General features: G+C 35.2%; 1 protein-coding gene across 1 annotated transcript in view; it reads left to right on the top strand.

The window, feature by feature from the left end:
• Window positions 1-22,393, top strand: part of IMPG2 (interphotoreceptor matrix proteoglycan 2) — a gene marked incomplete at its 5' end in the record, with an annotated part of 43,510 nt that extends 21,117 nt beyond the window's left edge. The window contains 14 exons of the mRNA XM_081952382.1: window positions 3,671-3,714; window positions 4,072-4,157; window positions 4,423-4,584; window positions 7,442-7,500; window positions 9,679-9,696; window positions 10,280-10,521; window positions 11,192-11,256; window positions 12,851-13,151; window positions 14,233-15,197; window positions 15,815-16,034; window positions 18,626-18,836; window positions 19,307-19,495; window positions 20,254-20,452; window positions 20,701-22,393. Coding sequence (XP_081808508.1) covers window positions 3,671-3,714; window positions 4,072-4,157; window positions 4,423-4,584; window positions 7,442-7,500; window positions 9,679-9,696; window positions 10,280-10,521; window positions 11,192-11,256; window positions 12,851-13,151; window positions 14,233-15,197; window positions 15,815-16,034; window positions 18,626-18,836; window positions 19,307-19,495; window positions 20,254-20,452; window positions 20,701-20,784 — 2,845 coding nt within the window. The 3' untranslated portion in view covers window positions 20,785-22,393. The remainder of the gene's footprint in view (window positions 1-3,670; window positions 3,715-4,071; window positions 4,158-4,422; window positions 4,585-7,441; window positions 7,501-9,678; window positions 9,697-10,279; window positions 10,522-11,191; window positions 11,257-12,850; window positions 13,152-14,232; window positions 15,198-15,814; window positions 16,035-18,625; window positions 18,837-19,306; window positions 19,496-20,253; window positions 20,453-20,700) is intronic.
• Between the last annotated feature and the right edge of the window lie 1,442 nt (window positions 22,394-23,835).

Raw genomic sequence — 23,835 nt, 5'->3', positions numbered from 1 at the left:
CATTGGGGAAAAAAATGTTTTCAGTCTTTATTGGCAGCTTTGGGAGATTCCTGCTTTAGTTTACACATCTATAAATGGCTTTTGCCAGTAAAGAAAAGGAAAATATTTGTAAAATATAGTTTGTATATCAGTGACATGGAATGGGTCACTGATATACGAATTATATTTTACAAATTAAAATTAATGGGAAAAATATTCAATCACAATTTTGAGAATGTGGAGACCTATAATATAAACTATATGCAAAATAACAATTGTAATCTAACTAAAGTTTAAATATGACAAATTTCACATTTCAAAATGCAAATATTTGCAAAATAATTTCAGTTTTTCTCTAGCATTTATTGTTTTAAAACCAATTTGCTATTATTTGGCATCATTTACTTAACAGTTTTGCAGTGTTTTAAGTCTTGATCATCAAAATTGGAGCTAATTGTGGCCTGTCTCTTAAGTATAAGATCATTTCAAAGACTTGATGAAAATGATCACTGTTCATATGCCACAAACAATTTCAAGTAATTTCAGAAGAGGTTTTTTATAATGTAAAGTTTTTTGAAGCAGGAAATATATATCTCCAAGTATTGAAATTGAATGCTACCTTCCCAGAGAAATAGAAGAATGTCAAGGGTTCTTTCCAAGTTGAGACATACTGAGAAACACTGAACTGGAATAGTAATTAGGGAACTCAGAATTTATTTATATGTCAAGATACTGTACTACTTTCTATTAAACATGACAGGAAAAACTGTTCTTTTTTTTCCAAAGAGCAGTTATAAAATTTAAGCATTAAAAGAAAAAAATAATTGTTACGCCACTTGTTCCCATTTCTACATCCTTTTTTCTCATTTAGATATGTGGGATTGCAGCTTATTTGCACTGAACCAATGTAAATTGTTTCATACTATCTACATGCCCACAGTAAAAAATGAAGATGTATGCAGATACTATGTCAACTACGTTTTAGCGCACAGGCTCATGCACATGCCAGGAAGATGATCTTTCAGGTGTTGGGATGTGCATGCACACTGTGTTACTGCGTTTATTTGGTTTGCCAGCTGTGCCTACATTCTGTGCAGAATGAGCTGTCTTCTTATCAGCAAATGATTTACTGGGCAGGTCATTACATCACATTCCTTCTTCCTTCCTTCCTTTGTCTGAATGCAGGCAGACAAAGGAGCTCTGCCAAGATGTGATTAATTTAGTTAGTAAGTTTGTATTTTTACTTTATAAACAATTAAAAAAATTTATTAGATTATGCCTCGGGTTCATTTTTTGCTTACTTCAAAGGTATGCTTTCAAGGAATGCCAAGATTCACACCTTGTTAATTCAGGGCGGAATTCACACCCTGACACACTGGCCACCTGGTTTTCCAGTTTCTGGTGTGCATGCATGCACAAAGACCAGCTGCCTCGTGCACATGCGTATGCCGGAAACTGGAAGATCATCTTCCCAGCGCATGCATGCGCACCTGGCGGCTGCTCTTCCAGTTTCCTGCATGCGTGCCATAGGTTCACCATCACAGGGTTAAAACATGCCTTCATAGAGACTTCATAAAGAATAGTGCTGTAGAAGCTATATATAATAATAGTTATTGACCAACACACATAGCATTATCTTTGAATGCCAAAATAACATTAAAATTCCTAAAGCCTTGAATTTCCTCTTAGAATGTCAGGTAGAGTTTTCTTTGTTTCAGAGAAAATGCCTTTGATAATACAGGAACTTTTCAGTTTATTTCACATTTATTTTAAAAACAACTTTATTTTTTCTTGAACAAATTGAACTGTGATAGTATGTAGGTAAATTACTAAAGAGAAAACCAGTATACAAAAGAAATATAAAGTGGCAGGTTTTCTCTATAGGGTCTTCTTCCTCCTGTTATTTGAATTCCATCCTCTTCAGTCAAAGTATATATTCCAAACCAAGGTGTACAGTATATCTACTATTTGTCACACTTGATCTTTCAATTATGATGAATATTAGAGCTTTATTTTATTCCACTTGGTTTGCTTAGATTTAAATCTTGACTGAATTAATTAATCTTAGTCTCCTGAAACTTTTTTATCCTCTGAAATCATTGGCTTTCACAGATGTATCTGCACATCATAGCTACCATTCCACAGAAGTTATTTTTGTTGTTGTTGCTGTTGGTAAATTGTAGATAAATGGTTCAGATCAAAGGTCGAATAAATTGAAACAAACAGAGATATTTCTCCATAATGTACTTATGCCTGGATATTATCAGGAATATTCAAGTCTCCATGTTTTGACTTGGGTTTCATAAAAATATCCAATCTGCAAAGAAGTTAAAGATTTCTCAATCTCAAAGGTGATTTTTCAAAGGCAACTTTACTGTTTTTCCTTGAGGAAGAAGAAAAGATCTTTTTCTTCTTCCTCAGAGGAAGAGCAATCTAGTTGTCTTTTGAAAAAGCACCTCTGAGACAACTATGGGTGGCTGAGACTCACCATAAACAAAGGTTTCTCAGGTTTACAATTATTACAATTGTGTTTTAAAATCATAAGGGAAAAATGGGGGCAGTTAAATAACTCAGCTTGTGTTCTGAGGTACCATCATTGATTTTAGAATGAATCATCTATTTATAAATAGATAACATTTAGTTATCTCAATTTCTGTAACATCTCTTCTAAGAATTTTGACATTAAATACAACAAATTGCTAAATAGTATCAACTTCTGGCTATGTAAGGTTTTGCCTCAGCTATCTGTTCAAGAAAGCAGAACTCTTGAAAGCATGCAGCATTTTACAAGGAACTTTTATTGAGAGATAGAGATAGCAGAGAAGTTAGGCATATAACCCGCATATAACCATTAGGTTAAAATGTTGTTCTGTGAAACCCATCCCAACTGTCTGGGGTGGCACTGGCCAATCCCAAGATGTGAAAATGTTGTGAGAACCTTGAGCTGAAAAGGTGATAAGGAGTCATTCCCAGGTGCCGTGGTCTTCTTCCTCTGGAGATGAGATAACGCAGATGGCCCCAGGCTCATCCTTCCCTCCCCCCTTATTCCCATGCAGGTACATCAAAGTGGGGTCCTGACAACCTATACCTTTTGCTAAATGATGCTAAGATGTTTTTAGATTGCACCCAAGACTCCTTTAATTATTAATACTACCTTTGTTTTCTTATTTTTTCTGCTTCTCTTTGCACTTTGTATTTTATTCTCTTCAGTTCTTTCTCTTGTATTCTACTCTTATTATTCTTATTATTGGAAAATGATATACATTTTAAACTAGTTGCAAATCACAACAGAAATGTTATATTAAGGACTGGGGGGGATATGTTTTTTAAGCACCATGCATATAAACAAAAGAAATCTAATATAAAGAAAATGCAAAAAGTTGCTTCCAATTCTAGTAAAAATATAATTGATGATTTTCTGGATTTAATGATCTCCACATGATCAGGTTTTCCCCAATAATAGTGAGATTATTTCAGTAAAAACTGTGACACACACAAACAATCACACTCATTATCTGTTGTAAAAACATTCTGCAAATAGCATTGAATTATTTATCCACTTATCTCTCTTTTCTGAAACAGCCACAGGAATAAGGACTGTTAGTTTTGAAAGAAAATATTTAATCTATTTCTTTGTTGTTCACACACAGACACACTTCATCCCTTTGTTTTTCTTATTTTTCAATTTTAGGATGTCAACTCCATCTCCAGTTGGTGATACTACCACTCTGAGAGGTCTGTTTTCCTTAACTTGTCTGTTGCCTGATTTATGGATTTATGGAAAAGTATGGAGCAAGATGATTACACTTTTGCATGTGAATAGAGTACATGGAAGTTGGTCAGAGTCCCTAGCTATAGAAGGGAATGACATTTTCCAGGCAGAGAAATGCTGCAGTTGTGTTGGGCCAAGTCAATATTTGTTTCTCTGCAATAACTTAGGTTCCAATTTTTCAATGGGTCAATGTTAAATGTGACTAAAGCTTTAGTCAGATTTATTTTCTTTTGACTTGATAATCTTTTCAGACTTGGATTGTTATTTATTTTACAAAATAGTTAATTTAAAAATAAGGTAACATGTATTATTTTCTTTAGATATAGTTGCCAGTATTCCTCCTCCTCCTGATGTGGTCTCAACTGATAGTCATTTGGACAGAACTGAAAAAACAGAAGATCATGAAGTAAGCTAAAGTGCTTTATAATTTTAATTTTTATAGATGTTGCTTGATAGACATTGGAGGTATTGGAGCAATAATAGCTTCATCCAAGTTTTTTAAAAAGTTATTTTTTTTTTTACTTCTAAGGCTAACTAACTTCAGTACCATGTGTAATACATGAAAGAAACTAGCATACATATTTATTTGGTATAGAAATATAGTCTGGGGAGGTTGTTTATGACTAGAATTCATTAAATCAAATTGTTCTTTTGCTTGTTTGCTTTGCCAGGCGAGTAACGAGATAACAAGAGATTATACAAAACTAATGAAGCCTGCTCATGAGCAGTTGGTTGTATTCAGTGTTCTTCTCCCTGAAGAGAAATACATCAATGAGCTAAGCAACCCTTCCACTGAAGAATACCAACAACTCTCTCAGCAATTTATTTCTGAAGTAATTATACCACCTATATATTTTTGCCATACACTTTACGAGTTGCTTTTGTGGGTTGGAGATCAAGAAAGATGAACCCTAGGAAAGGAGCCAGGATCTTAACATTAATAAAGATGTATTAAAATGATCCCTATACTTACAGCCTCAGGGATTCATCCTCCTCGCAGGACAACAATTAGTCTGGATTGTGGTGAGATAGCAGAGGTGGTATTCAGGTGGTTCTCTCCGGTTTGAGTGACATATACTCAACATAATGTGCGAGCACTGCACATGTGCAGAAGGCAGTGCGCATGCGCAGATGTGCGTGTGCTCACATTTGTGAACCGGTAGAGAAGGTAAATGAATCCCACTGCTGTGAGATAGACAATGGATATGACTCAGAAAGAATTGCATTTGCAGTTGCAAGTTTTATAGCTCTTCATCGCAGTGGTAAGATTCAAAAATTTTTACTACCATTTCTGTGGGCGTGGCTTTGTGGCTGTGGTGTGGCTTTGTGGCTGTGGCTTTGTGGCCATGGCAGGAGAAGGATACTGCCAAATCCCCATTCCCTGGAAGAAAGTTACTACAAAATCCCTATTCTCTTCCCACCCCACTAACCTGCTTTCCAGCTCCGTTCTCCTGTTCAGGTAAACAAAAGATCAGCTGGGAGGCTGGGAGGCGGGGGGGCAGCCTATTTGCCGTTTCACCAAACTACTCAAAATTTCTGCTACCGTTTCTCCAAAACCTGTCAGAACTGGCTGAATACCACCTCTGCTTCAACCTCTCTTTCCCACTTAACCCAGAACTGCGTAGTTTAGGCAAATGGAAAGGTTATATATTAGTGAAGATTAAGGTATTGGGCCTTGCTAAAACAAACATTGGAACTCATTATCGAATTGGGATTAGAGTAGTAAATTTGTTCTCTCATAATATGCAAGCGTAAATAGCTTGTCTAAGCAATCTCTTTCCCAGGTCTTAATCAAAAAAAGATAACTCAATTGAAGTTAGCTAATAGTTGAACACTGAAAATGGCAACCCAACATATCTAAGAATATTAGTCAATCAGTGCTCATTGTTGCTGCTCAAGCTTCATAATATCTAGTTCAAGTGCTCTGTGAAAGATGCCTTGGAAATGAAAGGATTCCTGTTTTATCCAGAATAAGCATGCTAAATGCCAACAGAGAAATGCACGGTAACCAATCGTATTTATCATATTTTGGTTTTTAAAAAGTAAAAAAAGAAGTATTAGCTATGTTTTATCCAGCTTTTCCAGCGTTCCTAAACCAGACATGAATTAATAATGGTCACACATGTTTAACACTGTTATTTGAGAAGCCAGCATTCCCCCCCTCCCCCCCCATGTGTTATTTCTTGCTGTAACTATAAACAATCTTTGACTCCTCATATTTTCTGGCCTTGGTCATAATGCTGCAACTATTTATATTATGACCTGCTTAAGGAGAAGGTACTGGTTTTAGATCTTGCTTTTCCTCTTGAGAAAAATTGATATAAACAGATTTTTATACCAGGCCTGAATCTGAAGGTCAAATATACTTTTTAATCTGGATTTATTTATGCACGCCATTGTTTAATTTAATAGAACATGGGTTGAGTGATCTATGAAATAATGGTTACAATATTTTTACAAGCTTATGAATATACATATTTAGTATTCTGACAGCATTTCATATGAGGGAAAATATATATAGTGTAGTCACAGAAAATCACTGTAACTGTTATATGGCTCGGTTAAGCTAGACAGCATCATTTTTCTAACTGTACAGCCAAGAAGCTACGCCATAATATGAATGCCTGATCAGACAGGCAGGTTGGCTATAGTTATTCCCCTTCATCTCTTGCCATGTTCTCACAGTGCTTAGATAATCTTTCCCTACTGCAGAATGTTTTCATTATGGCTAGAGTATAAGTACATCAAAGATTTTTTATTGAGAAAGAAGGAATATTGAGAAAGTCAAATTGTTTTTCTGCCGATGAAGCATTCTTGATGTGGGATGTGGATTATATAATTCCTTCATTTTTAATTTTTTAACTATAATGAGCACTGGATTCAGAGTAAGAATAACCACATTATTACTAATAACTTTCTAATAACCACAAGCAATTTAGATAAGGAGAAAACTGTACTTTTCATTAAATGAAATTCATTATGTGAATTTTAAATAAAACATACAAGAAATTAATGAAAGTTGTGGAATTTTCGTAAGTGGAAAGATTAGATTTGTTACCTTTTGAAGAAAAAAAGAAATAAATATTTTCTGAGGAATATTTAGTAAGCATAAATGGTCAGCCCCCAAATCACATTCTAATTGTTCTCAAAAATTTGCAAATTGTGTATGAATAGGGAGACAATTTCTGTGACTTTATAATTTTGCTATCAGGACCACTTCACTATATTAATTGATTATATTTCTATGGTGCTTCTCATTGCAAAGAATCCAAAATTGTTCACATTATTATTTTATCTAGTTACTTCTCCATAAATCTTACTTTAGCTTCTTGGTATGTTGACAGCTTCCAGATCTGAATTTTCTACTGCTAAAATTAATGTTCTACCAATTATGTCAGACCAGTGTTTATGGTGTTTTCCTAACTGTACTTCATGCTACATTTGCATGTTGAGTGCATAAATTCCATTCCTCCAGGAGTTAGATCAAGGAAAAGCAATGACAAAGCAATTCCTAAATGGAATACAATTGGAAACTGCATAATTGAGTAAACAGGATTATGATAACAGAGAGAGGGCGGAGGGAGGGAGGGAGAGAGAAAGAGAGAGAGAGAGAGAGAGAGAGAGAGAGAATTGGACAGTGAGTTCTGAAAATAAAATGGTTTGAGGATCATCTCTCTATCTTTCATGTAGATTCAGAATGCATATGAAGGACTGCCTGGATTTAAGAATATCCATGTAACTGAATTCAGGTATAAAATATTATAAGCAATGAAAATTAAGCATCTTATTATTAATATTGTCGGTATGGAAATTCATATTTTGCCTCCTTGCTTAAAAAGCTTCCTTCTTCTATCTTCTCTCTTTTTGTTGAAAAAATATATTATAGTTAATGAATACAATATTGTTGATGTAAGCTTAAAATATAAACATTATATAACATTATCTTTGTTCCACTGTTGATGTACAGTATACACTTGTATACTTGCATTAGTCATATAGCTAAGATTATGAGTAATGAAATAAAAATATATCAAAGAAGCAAAACTGGTTTAGTTTGCTCCCCTAAAGGCTACTTTATAGGTTGGATAGTACTTGTTAGTTTTATTTAAGTACTTATTAAGTACTATTTAAATACTTATTTAATTATACAGACCACAAAACAATTATATGCATAATTTGATCCCATAATTTATGCCTATTGAAACATATTATAAAGCATATTGTAAAAATATGAAAATTGCTACAGAGAAATCCAGCCTGCTCTAAATGTGCAATTTCTTTTGTTCTGTTAAAAATTTCTGCTAGCTATCAAATTGAAAGGATAGTAAGGAAGTATTGTTACAATAAGATATTTTAACAAAAGCGATCGTCATTGGTAGCAATATAAAAGCCTTCTGTGCATGGCATGGTTGTGGTTTACTTAAAGCCAGAAGAAGGTTGAAGCCATGTTTGTAGATTCCTGTGCATAAAGATTCCTAAGAGCAGGAATATAATCTGGGTCAGGATTAATCAAGCAAGGTTATAATTTTATCAGATTTATTTATGAAAATACAGACTATGCAAAACTAGATCCTAGCTGGCTACATTATAATAGGACAAGAGCAGTGGTGGGTTTCAAATTTTTTTAGAACCTCTTCTGTAGGTGTGGCCTGCTTTGTGGGAGTGGCTTGCCGGCCATGTGACCGGATGGGAGTGGCTTGGCAGTCATGTGACCAGGTGGGAGTGGCTTGGCAGTCATGTGACTGGGTGGGCATGGCCAACTTGTAAAATGTGATGAAACTCACTTAACAATGCTCTTGCTTAGCAACCAAAATGTTGGCTCAGAAACTCTGGCATTTGAAGCATGCAAGTCTTAAAGCTGTCAAGTTACAAGACCCTTGCACCCCTAACCCTTTAGAAAAAAAAACCCAGGTTTTGAACAGCTTTAAGACTTGTGGACTTCAACTCCCAGAATTCCTCCTCCAGTCATGTTGGCTCAGGAACTCTGGCATTGAAGTGTGCAAGTCTTAAAGCTGTCAAGTTACAAGACCCTTGCATCCCTAACCCTTTAGAAAAAAAACCCAGGGGTGTTCAAACTTGGCAGCTTTAAGACTTGTGGACTTCAACTCCCAGAATTCTTCCTCTCGCTCTTCATCTTGATGATATGCGGACAGGCTGGGGGAGGGAGCTGGAACCGGTTCTAAACTGCACTGTAGATTTGTGGAATCTCTTCTATAGAAGAGGTTAGAACTGGCAGGAACCCACCCCTGGAGAAGAGTCAGAGAACAAGAGTTTGTTGCAAGATCCTGAGACTAAAAGCCTTCTCAATAAAGACCAGACAGAATGAAAGCTATGAAGATACCCAGAAAAAATCCACAAATCTTTATCTACATCCCACTGCTCCTTAGTTTATGTCCAGAGCTGGAAGCCACCGAGAGCAAGATCAAAGCAGTAGAAAAACAAGCAACTCGTACTTTCCCAGATTGCAAGAAGTTTAGATCTGATTTTGTTTTGAAGAGCCAGCATAAATCCCTCTCTTCTAGAAGCCAAACCAATCTTGAAATGAGCCAGCTTCATGGGTACAGCCAAGTCAGAGCTGATATGTGAGCTCATATCATTTTGAATTTAAAACACTCTGATTTTGAATTTGAATGAGTTGTTTTAAATTCAAAACTGCTGTGTTGTAGTCTGAAGTGAACTGTTTTAATCTTTACTTCCAAAATTATTGAAAGTCAATATTGAATATAAAGCACTGCTTCCAGTTCAAAAGAACTGCTTTAAATTCAGAAAAATACACTAAATTTTAAATTCTAAGCAATTTACGTATCATTGATTAAATCTCAATTTCTCTTTTCTTGTTTTATGGGAGGATTTGATTTATAAATTTTAGTTTGGAAGCAATATTTCTAATTTATAACAGGTATTCTCTATCTTACCTTAACATTTAGGTCAACTCAGGATAGCAGGTAAAGAAAATTTCAAAACATTTTTTCATAATGATAGTTACTTGTTTCCTTTTAATCACATGTTGTCCATCTCTTGGAAAATTTGTAGGATTTATAAGAAAATTTATCTTGAATCAACAAAAAGTTGTTTCAATAAATTATAGCATTCTATAATAAATTCAATTTTTTTAAATATATGTTTCTAATACTTGTTGGTAAGTTAACAAAAACCATGACACTAGAAGAGTTTATATTACTAAATACATTGAAATGACCCATTAATAATTATTGATATCAATTGCACTTTCTTCTGAATCTAATTGCAATTTAGAAAGGTTATGTTCAGTGAAATTACAGTTAATATGAAACTAATCTGTGCATGTGTAAATCTTGCTAAAATCATCTTACCTTAAGCAATATAATAGATATAGCTGCTGCCCTTAGACAATAAGAATAGTATTTAGATTGATGCTTAAATTACAAAAATGTAGTCATTATCAGAAGGGATGCAAAGAAATATATTACATGACTTGTAAACAAAAGATAAGCTGTAACTGCTAATGTAGGGTTTAAATGACAATCTTTCTAATTCTCCCTTTAACAGGGTAGAAGTCCTGTATGCTGTGGTTTTTGACAGGGAAGCTATGAGCAATGTTATCTGGGATTGGATTAACCTCCAGCCAAACAAAGTGGAACCGAACTCCTTTTCAGAAATTGAAGACAACTCTACAGTTGTTTATACAGATAGTGACTTCAGACATTACATTGCTGAGATCCTCCATAAGAACACTCTATTTGAAAATGCTTCATTGCCCTTGGATCCTGGTTCTCTCCAACTTATTAATGGTATATAAATATTGTTTCGATTCACTCAAATGATTTCACTCTTAAAGTAGGCAAAAACATTTTTCTCTTAAGAATTTGATAGATGATAGTATGAAGCCCAAAGTCACCCAGCTAGCTTTCATGGCTAAGATAGGACTTGAACTCATGATCTCCTGCTTTCTAGTCTGGTGCCTTAACCACTAAATGAACTTTGAAAACATCTATACATAAATCCATACAAATAATGCTATCTCTACTTTTCTTATTCTTTTTATATTGATTATTATACCTATTCTTTTTGTTCTCAGCTTATTCTGCCAGTATTTATTACCTTTGGGTTTGAGTTCTTTATGTGCGTGCTTAAGAAATACAGTATAATTCTTATATTCTAATCTAAAGTCTTAAGAGGAACGAGAAATTCTGGACAACATGCACACCCAAAAAGAGAAATGTGTATTCAATTATTAGTGGCTCTGTTTACTCTGATCAAAGATATAGTATACTCAATATATCCTTTGTGTTCCTTGAAACACTGAATTATGTATATCTATTGTAGATCTGACTCTATAAAATTTAATTGGTAGTGTTAAATGTATATGCTCCCTTAATTAGTTAAGATTAGTAATAGGACTGCAAACAATTTAAAAATCAACATGTTTCATAACTGTTTTTTAATATTTTCCTTCTTAAGTAAAGGAAGTGGCTGTTTCCATGACTGAAATCCCATCATGGATTACTGCTAAACCCATTGATGATGTAAGTTGATTTTCTTGTATTGCCATTTTATTCCAGCACAATGTTCCCCAATTGGATGCTCAATAGACTATTGGATTACAACTTTTATCTTATCTTGCAAATTTCATATCACAACTTTTCATTAAAAAGTTGCTCTAAAAGTTCTTAGTATTATATACATTTACCCAATTATCTAAACTGTTTCAATGCAAGATAAGATAAAACTCAACAATATTCCAAAGGCTCTCAAGTGCTCGTTTAATCTGCAACTTTAATTATTTATGGCAGATTTTATGTTTAATATTTAATATTAAACATAAATATTTAATATTCACAAATATTTTTGTGAAATATTTTTCAGAATAGCCTTTTAAATGTATGTATATTTGTGTATAAAGAATCTAAAATATGCCCAAAATATATTTTTGTAATTATTTCAACATCTTTGAATAATATCAGATACTGTCCCTGCATTTAAATAAAAATTTAATTGCAATTTTTGACAGTTAATGGTCCAAACATTGCTATTAAAAATAATTGTCCTCAGTCTTTGTGGTTATGGTATTTTGGCATATAATTGTGCACATTTTCTCTAGGTTCTCTTACATTATATTACTTATTTCTTGTATTTCGAATAAAACTTCGAATTGAAACCGATTCCCATATAGACTTGGAAATTCATTATAATTTGTCAATAAAAACTTATTATTGATGGACTAAATACTGAACATGTGACAAGGATTTAAATTAACACAAAAGCAGCTCTTTTGTCTGCTTTATGGGAATAGAATTGTAGTAATATTTTAACACAATTATACATAAAGAAGCCTTCTTAGTCCAGATTAGTCTCTCTCAACATCACATTTAAGTACAAAAATATCTTCTGAAAGGGTTTCAGGGCATTTTGTTTGTTTCTTTTCTTTTTTAATTTGACATATTCAACGTGTAGTTTCTCCCAAAAGTAATACAAGATTCAGGAAGATGTTAAACACTAAGCTGAAAATAGTGTAGCAAAGTAGAAAAGCTAACATCTCAGACAAGACCTTTCCTAGACCACAGAAACATAAAGTAAGTGGGAGAAAAAAAAAAAAAAACATCCATACTTGGAAAATTATATTGTTATTTGCTCTTACAATAAAAGTAGTTCTGAAGCAGGCTACTTCAGCTGTCTGCTAACTGCAGTTCGGCAGTTCAAATCGCACCGGCTCATGGTGAATTCAGCCTTCCATCCTTCCGAGGTGGGTAAAATGAGGACCCAGATTGTTGGGGGCAATATGCTGACTCTGCAAACTGCTTAGAGAGGGCTGTAAAAGCACTATGAAGCAGTATATAAGTGCTATTGCTATTGCGATTTATAAGGCACTGGCTTCTTAGTCTAGTCTACCCTGTAAGACTTCAGTATGATACTGGTTTTGTCATTTGCAACCACTGTCCCTCCAGATGCCTCTGATGACATATTTAAGAAGTCACATCCCATGATATATTTAGAGTTCTGATTTGTCCATACTTTTGTTGGAAATTGTACAAATAATGAGATGTGGGAGTGAACTATAAGATAATTTGAGGTATTATTATTATCAATATTGTTTGTAACCATTATGGGTCTATATTTTAGGATCAGGCCATAGTATCTGAATGGCCTTCTGCTGTTAAGTCAACTGCAAGCAACATCTTGCCCTTTGACTTGCCAGGACCAGATCTTATCTTTGATAGTGACAATAATGTGTGGATAAAACCAGATGGTTCTGTGGACTCTGAAAGTATTCTCAATTCAAAAACTGATATCACCATTTCCCCTGAAGATTTGCTTTTTATGGATGAAAAACAAAAAATATATCCTGGAACACCATTGTTCTTTGAAACTGATTCCCATATAGACTTGGAAAGTCATTCTAATTTGTCTTTGTTAGACATTGGTAAGTTGACTTGTTTCTATAAATTATAAGACTTAAGATAATATATTTTTTTCAGATGTGAAAATGGACAAAGCATTTTTGCCACAGTTCTTGATTGGCTACTTCAAAACTGATCCTCAAGTATTAATTGAAATGACAACTTTTCACAATCAGACAGACATTGTCAGATTTTGGCACCATGATAGAAAATATTTTAATTGCATTGATGGAGATGTCACATTTATAATTGCAGTCCTGTGCAGAAATATTTATTTATTTATATTTCATATTTTTCATTGCCCATCTCTCTCGAATATATAATATAATATATCTTCTTAAGAATTACAGAAATCCCTTTGGTTTAATCTTTAATTTCTCAGAACAAAATAGAAATTTTGGAAATCCACCACTAACTACTAATATTTATTTATTTAGATGTATAAAGCTGCTCAGAATAGCAACCTTCAGCAGTCATTTATGTTCTAAATTCCTACAATTAATTAGTGTAATGTACTTCATAGGTCTGTCTTGCATGAAGGGGAATCCCTACTGAAGTTTGCAAATGTAATTGATGCAAATTGCAGTTGTCAGTATTTATAAGACATATTGTAGCAATTTTGACAGATCTGCATAGGTTACTAGCTTGTTTTAACAAAATTAAAATTAAGTTGGTTTACAGATTTGACATTCTTTTGTCATATACATTTTGCTTTTCCTCTTTTATTATTAGAATTTCAATTGCTTTTTTTATTGCCCCCCCTCTGTATTACATCAGTGACTTGTTATTGATTACTGCTTTAGAATTAATAGAGATATATGTATATTTCATATTTTATTCTTAAAATTAAATTAGAAGCATTTTTAAATGAAAGGGATATACACTTTTAAAATGTGTAGTTTTATTCCATTTACTTTAATGCAACTATCTTAATGGTTTAGAAAAAAGAGAAGAATTTCTGTCATTGATAAAGAGTGAATCCATCCTAAAGAAACTGCAGTATTTGCTGAGCAACAAAGGATAACCTTGGGTTTCTTAAGAAACAAAATCCAATAAGGTGCATTCACAAAATGCATTCATAACTATGCATTGATTTTTTTTCAGGACTTGAAAAAGAGAAAGAGTTGGAAGGTTTGCTTGTGCCTACAACTATTCTCCCTCACATTGTGCCAAAAGAAATTCTACCTACAAGTGATTCTGCATTTCCTCTCAGTCTTACATCACCAACAGCCTCTGTTTTAGCAGTAGAGCCTAGTACTGAGGAAGAATTACCTACAACTTCTTTAAAAGAAGAAACTCAACAATCTTCTATAAATAAAGAAAAGGATATTAATGATTATTATGGTTCTGGTTCAGGACAGCAGCCACAAACCAACTTAGAGACCTGGGTGAAAACTGAGGGATCTGGTATGCCTGACTATAATGAAACATATTTTACACCATATTCTCCAAAGGATGATATAATTCAGAATATACTAGATGCAACTATTTCTCAATCATCTCTTGACACAGAAGTCACCTCAGATGAAAGAGTTGTGCCATCTTCTGAAATATACAGCACAATAAAATCGCCTTCCACAGAGGGGGATGAATTCATTTCTGAAATAACAGAAATCAATGACTTAATATTAACAGAACAGTCATTGAAAAATCAGTCATATACAACCATTACAAGAAAAGAATTAGAAAAGCTGGAAATAATTTTATCAGCATATTCTACTATGGAAAGCCCAGTGATCCAATCACCTGAACTTGAAAAAGACTTGGTCACAAAAGAACTGGAAGTTACAGATCAAGCCTATGAAGTCACAACTTATTATTCCCATGAAATGAACTGGGAAAACGGAATTGTGATTGATAGTCATGTAGAATTACCAACCAATCCCCATTCTACTGAAATGGTTGGGATATCTAGGATTACTCCCGAAAATCTCAACAATGTAACTATCCCTGCACGTGCTTTAGTTGTATTCTTTAGCCTTCGAGTTACTAACATGATTTTTTCAGAGGATTTGTTTAACAAAAATTCCCCTGAATATAAAGCGCTGGAGCAAAGATTTCTAGAACTGGTAAGAAATTATTATTTTTCCTGGTTGCTATTGTTTTAGCATTTGAGGGGCATACATGACTCAGTTTTCGTAGGACAGTTTATGACAGTAACTGAAGAAGCCCACTACACAATAGTAACATTTAACAATGATATGCAATGGCTAATTTGCCCTTTAACTTGCTATGTTCATTTCAGTTCACTGACACAATTTACAGCAAACAATCAGATCTACCTTCTTCATACACAATTAAATATTGCTTGTCTATAGCTATTCAATGAACTAACATTAAATCCAATTGTTATAGACATATTCTTATTTTAATTGTTGTATTAGTTAACTCAAGCTTTGGAATATGTTTTATTGTTAACTATCAACATACATTGCCCATCATGTGCATTGCAAAATAACAGTAAATAAAAGGATTAGCAGGTAAAGGGAAAGTTTATTCAGCAAAAATTGTTGATATCTACCTGTAGAAGCATATACTAGGGTTGGAATGGTTATGGTATTTATTACATCTATTTCTTATCAATATATATATGCTGGTTTTGTTGTATTCGGGTCTTTTCCCGTGTAAGATTGAGATTGTCTTTGCAACGTTTAATCATTTATATATTGTTTTTCCTGCATTATAGCTGGTTCCTTATTTGCAATCAAATCTAACTGGATTCCAGAATCTGGAAATTCTGAACTTCAGGAATGGTAGTATTGTGGTTAACAGCCGAATGAAATTTGCACGGCCTGTGCCTCGCAATGTCACAAATTCTGTGTACATGATTCTGGAAGATTTTTGCAACACGGCCTATCAGACTATGAACTTGGCTATTGATAAGTACTCTCTTGATGTTGAATCAGGTATTATTATTATTTTTTGTTCCATTAGCTTATTTTCAGTTGGGCAGAAGACTTTTGCCAAATAGACCTTAAGATTGCAAAAACAACACAACATGATTCAGATAACTGAATGCTATTAAAACCCTTTTCATCTCACTCCATTTGTATCCAATTACCATTCCCTGTTATTTTTTTCAGGCCTCAGACTTTCCATGATACAAAGTAAGATCAGCACTATAGATAACTATTGTGCAAATTTTATACTGTTCCATTTCACAAGAATAAATAATGGTTTGATATACAGGACCAGTGTAGCAATGAAGATTTGATTATTGGGTGCTACATCAAAGCACAGGACAGACTATTTCTATATATTTGGGGCATGGGAGCTACAATGACAAAAGAGGCCTTGTTTGTAGACCTCTTGTGGGTATCTTATGAGCCTCTAAGGAGAATGCTGGCTAACTTATGTACTTGCCTCACCCATAGTTTATTCTCCTGTTCCCAACAAGTTTTTAATATGTCATTTCCCTTGAGTTAATAACTATATTTTAAAGACTTATTTTTAGTTTTTAAAATTATAATTACATTTTTAAATCTCATTTTCACTTTGGATAAAGTTGTTTGTCCCAAAATAGAACTGTGGAATATAAATATATGCCCAGGTTCAAATCCCAGTAAGGTATGGCTAGCTGATGAGAGCTAAATAGCTTGAAATAGATCTATACTAGTCTCCCTTTATTTATTTATCAGCACAAATACAACACAAAACATAGCAAAGGCAACATTAAAAATAAAAATATGGTTTTCTGCCTGGATGGTCTTCTGTAATGAGCCGAAGGACAGAAAGGGGGAGTAGTGAGCTCCCTCCCATATTTGGGCATACCAGGGGTTGTAACATAAATACATACATACATACATACATACATACATACATACAATACAATACAATACAATACAATACAATACAATACAATACAATACAATAGTAGAGTTGGAAGGGACCTTGGAGGTCTTCTAGTCCAACCCCCTGCCTAGGCAGGAAACCCTATACCGTTTCAGACAGATAGCTATCCAACATCTTCTTATATATACACATACATACACATACACATACATACACACACAAACACACACACACACAGATATATATATGTGTGTGTGTGTGTGTGTGTGTGTGTAACACACACATACATACATACATACATACATACATACATACATATGTTTTCGTAGATTTTCACGGGTGTAGGTATGCTGGTTTTGTTGTATTCGGGTCTTTTCCCGTGTAAGGTTGAGATTGTCTTTGCAACGTTTCGGCAGGATCTGTTGATGACACTTTCGTGATTTGGCCACACGGAAAAGAAAAACTGGACAACTTCCTCACACATCTCAACAGCCTACACCCCAAAATACAATTCACCATGGAAATAGAAGCAAACAACCAACTTCCCTTTCTGGATGTCCTAATCTACAAAAAAACCAATGGCTCCCTAGGACACACCATCTACCAGAAAAAAACACACACCAACCGCTACTTAAATGCACAATCCCATCACCACCCTGCACAGATCAACTCTGTAGCCAAGACCCTCATCTCCAGAACCAAACGCCTAGCCGACAAAGACCACCTGAAAGCTGAATTACACAAACTCACAAATGTATTAATCTCCAATGGATTCCAAAGAAAAACAATCACCAACCTAATCCAAAAGGAGACTCCCCCAAAAAACCAAGACACAGAACAGGACAATGGCATCGCCCTCCTCCCTTACATCAAAGGCACCACAGATAAAATCAGCAAAATTCTCCACAAGCACAATATCAGGACAGCCTTCACCACTGACCAAAAAATAGCCAACATCTTAAGAAACCCCAAAGACAAATTCCAACTAGAAAACCAAGGAGTCTACGAAATACCATGCAAAATCTGCCCAGCAATATACATAGGACAAACAAACAGGAGGATAAATGCACGCATCACAGAACACAAGAACGCAGAAAGAAAAAAAGAAAAAACTTCCTCCCTTTTCCAGCACCTTAAAGCTACAGGACATGAAATCAACTTTGAAGGAGCCAGGTTAATCTCCAAAACAGAACACCTCCACAAGAGAATAATCATGGAAGCCATCGAAATAGAGAAACACCCCCACAACATGAACAAACGTGATGATACCTCCCGCCTACCAAACATTTGGAAACCAGCCCTAGCCAACAAACGAACACCACCCACCACCCAAGCCGTTACAATACAAAACAACAATGCACACACAGCCTGCACCAATCAGCACCAATCTACCAATCATGATACAACCACACAACCAATCATTCCACTTACTGAAACAAAGCCAGCACCCCATCCCCTCCCACCAAGACTTACAGAAAGACGGCAGCTCCGTTCACATTTTAAACCCACGCTTGAAGATGGCAGGTGAGATCTTGCCGAAACGTTGCAAAGACAATCTCAACCTTACACGGGAAAAGACCCGAATACAACAAAACCAGCATTATTTATATATTTATAAATTATTTATATATATATATAAATCTACTTCTACAGGGAAAGTTGTGTACTCTTCTGCTATGCATTCATTTTCTCTCATCGTTTTCAGGAGTCCAGGCTGATCCTTGCAAATTCCAGGCATGCAATGAGTTTTCGGAGTGTTTGGTAAACCAGTGGAGTGGAGAAGCTGAGTGTGTTTGTTATCCTGGTTATCTAAGCGTTGATGGATTGCCATGTAATAGCATTTGCCTTCTGCAACGTAATTTTTGTCAAAATGATGGCAAATGTGACATAATCCCAGGGCAAGGAGCAATATGTAGGTAAGTGCATAGTTGTTCAACTGGCTTTTAAATGACTAAAATCACAACTATTATATTTTTAAAATTTTACTAATTTTTATCTCACATTTATTATGTTTATAAATAACTGAAGGCTGAAAACAGACCTAATACTTCTTTTTTCTCCTATTTTAACTATAATAACACTGTGAGGGGGTTTCAGCTGAGAGAGAAAAACTGGACCAAAGTTATGTAGCCAGCTTTCATGCCTGAGGCAGGACTAGAACTCACATTCCTAGTTTCTAATCTGGTGCCTCAACTACTAGCCCAAACTGACTCTCAAGACATTAGTTATGATTGTATAATTGTATAATGTATGAGCAATTGCTCTGTTGTTATCCTGCATTAGCTAAGATTAGTATTTGACATTTTGTCATTTATGGTGACAGTAGAATAACTAACTCATCACTGTTTTTCTTTTTCACTCTCCTGTTGGTATGAACAAATGATAGATGCCGTGTAGGTGAAAACTGGTGGTATAGAGGAGAGCGCTGTGAAGAGTATGTCTCAGAGCCACTTGTTGTGGGAATTGCAATAGCTTCGGTAGCTGTCTTTCTTCTCATAGCCTGTACTGTAACTTTCTTCCTGGCCAGAACCCTTCGAGACCAGAACACAAAAAGTGAAATTGAAGACTCTTTTGTGTAAGTATCAGCTGAAGGTCATTTTGTGTTATTCACTCACTGGTGCTGAAGAGAGGACAGGCAAACACACAATATACGGAGCATAAATGTTGCATAAATGTGTGAACCAGCACCTTTTAAAAATTGGATCTTACTGTTCCTCTAGACAAAATTATATATTAACAAAAGCTTAAAGATAGGTTACCGTAGTTTATAAATAGTGGGTTGATAAATGAAGGAGAAATATATGTCTTACATTTGGGCAGCTTTATGGCTCTACTACTGGAAAAGCTGAAAGTCTTGAACAATACTGGAGGCACTGTTTTATTCTTTTTGCTTTGTTATGAAGTTCTAGTTTGTAGAACCCTCTCCAGCACAGATATTGAATATTTATTGCTCAGAGTGATAGAGAACTCCTTTCAGGTGGTGTTTAAAAAAGCACAGAGTAACTCTGCACTGTACCAGGTCCCTCACCCTCCAGTCTTTCAGTGTTGATGGAGTTTATAGAGATGGCAATCAAATGAATTCAATTACAGCTTTCCATGGGAATTTATTTATGAGATGGAAAATGGAATGTGGCTCATTCAAATTTAGCTACATTTTGTTTTCAGATTTTCCAGTCAACCCATGGAAGTTGGGGTGAAGGACAGCAGCATGCATTTCTGTTCTCCTCATTCATTTTTTTCTGATTGCCTAAGAATATCTATTGTCAACTCAGTTTTGGGAAATATTATACAAACAGTGTCGTTTGACACTTGTTCTGTTTGTTTTCTTTATAGGCAAGGAGACAGTCTTTCATCCATTGAATATGCAGTGAAATACAATCCAATGTATGAAAGTGATACCACTGGATATAGCCACTATTATCGGAGATGTCCACAGCTAACTTCATATAGCTCCACAAGCAATGAGACATCCACTGAATATAGCAGTGAGGAGATCAAGCATATTTATGATAACAGAGAATTAAATAAGGAGGTATGTAACTACTTATCAACTTATATTTGTTTCATTTTTCACTTTGTGCATCCCAAGGATTTAATAATTCTAACTGAATGCACATTTTCAGGTCAAAATGTGGGATTCAAATTGATGAAACAATTTTAAAAGGACATCATATAGCATTTTTTATTTTGTGATTTTACATTGAAATAGATACAATAGAACCATGAGGCTTTATTTAGGATTATTGTACAGTTGCTATGATTTTTTCCCTACTTTTACAGGAGATTCAGGACAGAATAAGGATTATAGAACTTTATGCCAAGGATCATCAATTTGCAGACTTTGTAAAACGACATCAAATGTGACTTAGGTATTTCCCCACTCCATAATTTCTTTATTTGAACCTGCTTATTATGCAGCATGATTGACTCAGAAGAAAGCATGTAAAAATGTAATTTAATTCTTTACATAGTGAAATAAGTATCATTCTACTTGAAGTTTGTTGGCTACTTTATTAACAGCTGAAATATCATGTTATATTGTACATATTCTCTGTTGGTCTACTGTGCGGGTGTCAAACTTGCGGCATCGTGTTGCCGTCACCTGATGTTTCCTGACATTTTTCCCATTCACGGAGCTGGGGTGGGTGTGGCCTGCATGTGATGCATACGTCCATGGGCCACCAGTTTGACACCTCTGGTCTACTGCATATACTGATGCTGAATTTCACTGTGGCCTTTTGATGGTTTAAATTTTTATTACGCTTCTGGCTCTTGTTTCATTTAGTTTCTGTGTTACCTAGAGAACTAAATTGTCCAAAGCATTTAGGAAAGAGCAGAAAAATAGCAAGTTATATAAAATTAATAATAACAATTGAATAAAGACAAACTAGCATTTTTAAATAAATGAAAGCCAAGTATCTTGTATCTAAACATGATGCAGCCGCTTCTTCTCTAGTCCAGGGCTAATTTATGATTCTAGAGGTGCTTCACCTCTCCAGTGCTTTGATTGTAGAGTTCAGTGCTTTATTGCTCTTGAATTGTAATTGTTAAAAGTAAAAAAGAAATATTCGGTACTTAAGAAGTGACCGTATCACCTGCATTTAATTATTTTCATTCAATTGTTATTCTGTTTTGCTTAAATTAAACCCTTTACAGTTTAGAATGCTTTACATTTTTTAGAATGCAATAGAGTGCATTCTATTAAAGGCCAACAGAAGGCATGACATAAAAATGGTTGTTGATATCTCTGTTATGATATCATAATCATAAGACCATCGCATAATAAGATGTAGTTCAGGTATTCTTGAGAAGCAACAGGAGGCTTGGGTTTTATAGATATCCATTCCTTCTCTAGTGTAGTAGTTCTACCAGAAGATAATGACCAAGGACATTATAAAAACAATACTCAGAGAAGTCAAATCACTTGAATTTTGAAAGACAATTCAAATGTATATAGATGATGCAGGGACACTTAAGTCTATTATATTGTGAATTGTGAATTATAAATGGACTTTTAGCAGCAAGGAGGAAAAAGAAAAAAAAAACCAGGGAAAGGAAAGGGGGCCAAAAGAACAGTCCCTCTACGTTGGATTGACAAAAAAGGTGCTAGCAGGAAGAGTTTAAATCTCAAGTTGTGCTGTTTGTATTTGTGATACAACTATATTCAGCAGCTACCAATACTTTAAATTTAAAAATTAACATTTTTGAGAAATGGGCAGCCTGGGAATTTCTCATCAGTAAACAACATCACGTTGGACCAAATGGACAGAATCCTTTTGTCAGGATTTGGTCTTGATTGTATTTTTAGATGATTTCTGGCAGGCATGGGGTGATGGTTGTTTATTCATCTAGCTCTGCCTGATCTCTCAGCAGCATTTGATACCATCAATCATGTTATCTTTTCTGAATAGGCTCTGGGAATTGGACTAGGTGGCATTATATTGTGCTGGTTGTCTTTTTTTCTCTGGGGTCAATACCAGTCAGGGGGGAGATCCTACCTTTGAACCCTATTTGGGTAAGCTCATACATCACTATAGGGTGAGGCATCATTGGTGTCACCCAGTTTTTATATATCTGTCCTTGGTGAATTAAGTGATGCTGTTGATGTTTTACCCTGATGACTCACGGTTGTGGGGATCTGGATAGGGAACAATAGGTTTCAACTGAATCCTGGCAGGACTGAACGGCTCTGGGTTTTTGGCCCTACCAATTTTGGGACTCTACCATCTTTGATATTGGATGGGGTTGCACTGCTCCAAACGAACCCAATGTGTATCTTGCTGGTTTTCCTAGACTCATGAATCCTCTCAGGCAACAGGTGACCATCATGACTATGAAGGTCTTTGAACAGCTTTGTGTTATGCACCAATTGTGCCCATTCCTGAATTAGGAATCTCTGCTCATGATAATTCATGGACTACTGTAATGTCCTCTAGATGGAGCTGCCTTTGAAGAATATTGAAAAGCTTCAGATGATACAAGATGTGGTAGTACAGGCAGTTATGTGTGCTACAGATCACACATTTTGGAATTTGCAGTGATTTCCAGTTTGCTTCTTGGTCCAATTCAAGGTGCTGTTTTTAACCTTTAAAGCCCTTTATGACAGGAGACTGGATTATTTAAGGCACTATCTCTTTGTGATTACATCTGCTTGTTCCATGATGGCTGACAGAAAAGGTGTGTTACGCATCCCTCCCTGGGAACTTTGCTGATATAAAACACGAAGCCCAGGTAGGTATATATTCCAAATGGTGAATGTTCCTCAGGCCCCCAGAGCATATGTACACCAGGTCAGCACTTATCCATTGTTAGATAATGGCCATATTTACTGCATACCAACTTTGCATTCCGAAGAAGCAGACAGAGTCTAGGACCACCAAGGATCCATTAAACTAGTCCTGATGGTAAATAGTGAGAGCAAGATGTTGGGATTTTTCTCCAAGGATATTCCTGGCATCTGTGAGTGCAGGCCATCCTCGTGTTTCCTATCATAGCCACTCCTGCTCATCAGTGTACGAATAATGCCTTCAGTCCTCATGTATCTCCCACAGTGTGATCCTCCCCTGGGATCTCTGCCCGAGGCCAACCCATCTTTATCTCCAATCCCATTTACCAGCAATCACCCCAAATAAATCAAATAATGAATATCCAACTTTCACCACCACTCCTGTGTTCAAGCCTAGATAGACATCAAACATGAAATTAAGAATGTTCAGTTTTCTTATTAACAGCTAGTAGCTTCCCCCTTAAAACAGGAATTTGAAAGCTGTCAGAAATACATCCTATGAATTAGCCCTTTATCCAGGTAATGAATACATAACTTTATGTCAAAAATCAAAATATGGCATCTAGTATTGTGAGCACTGGAAACTGAATACATATCATTCCAGTGGGTTGTTTCAAGTGCCAATAGCC

Source organism: Natrix helvetica (assembly GCF_964273705.1).
Source record: "Natrix helvetica genome assembly, chromosome: 4".
NCBI classification, from domain to species: domain Eukaryota; kingdom Metazoa; phylum Chordata; class Lepidosauria; order Squamata; family Natricidae; genus Natrix; species Natrix helvetica.
This window is presented reverse-complemented; position numbering and strand designations above follow the sequence as displayed.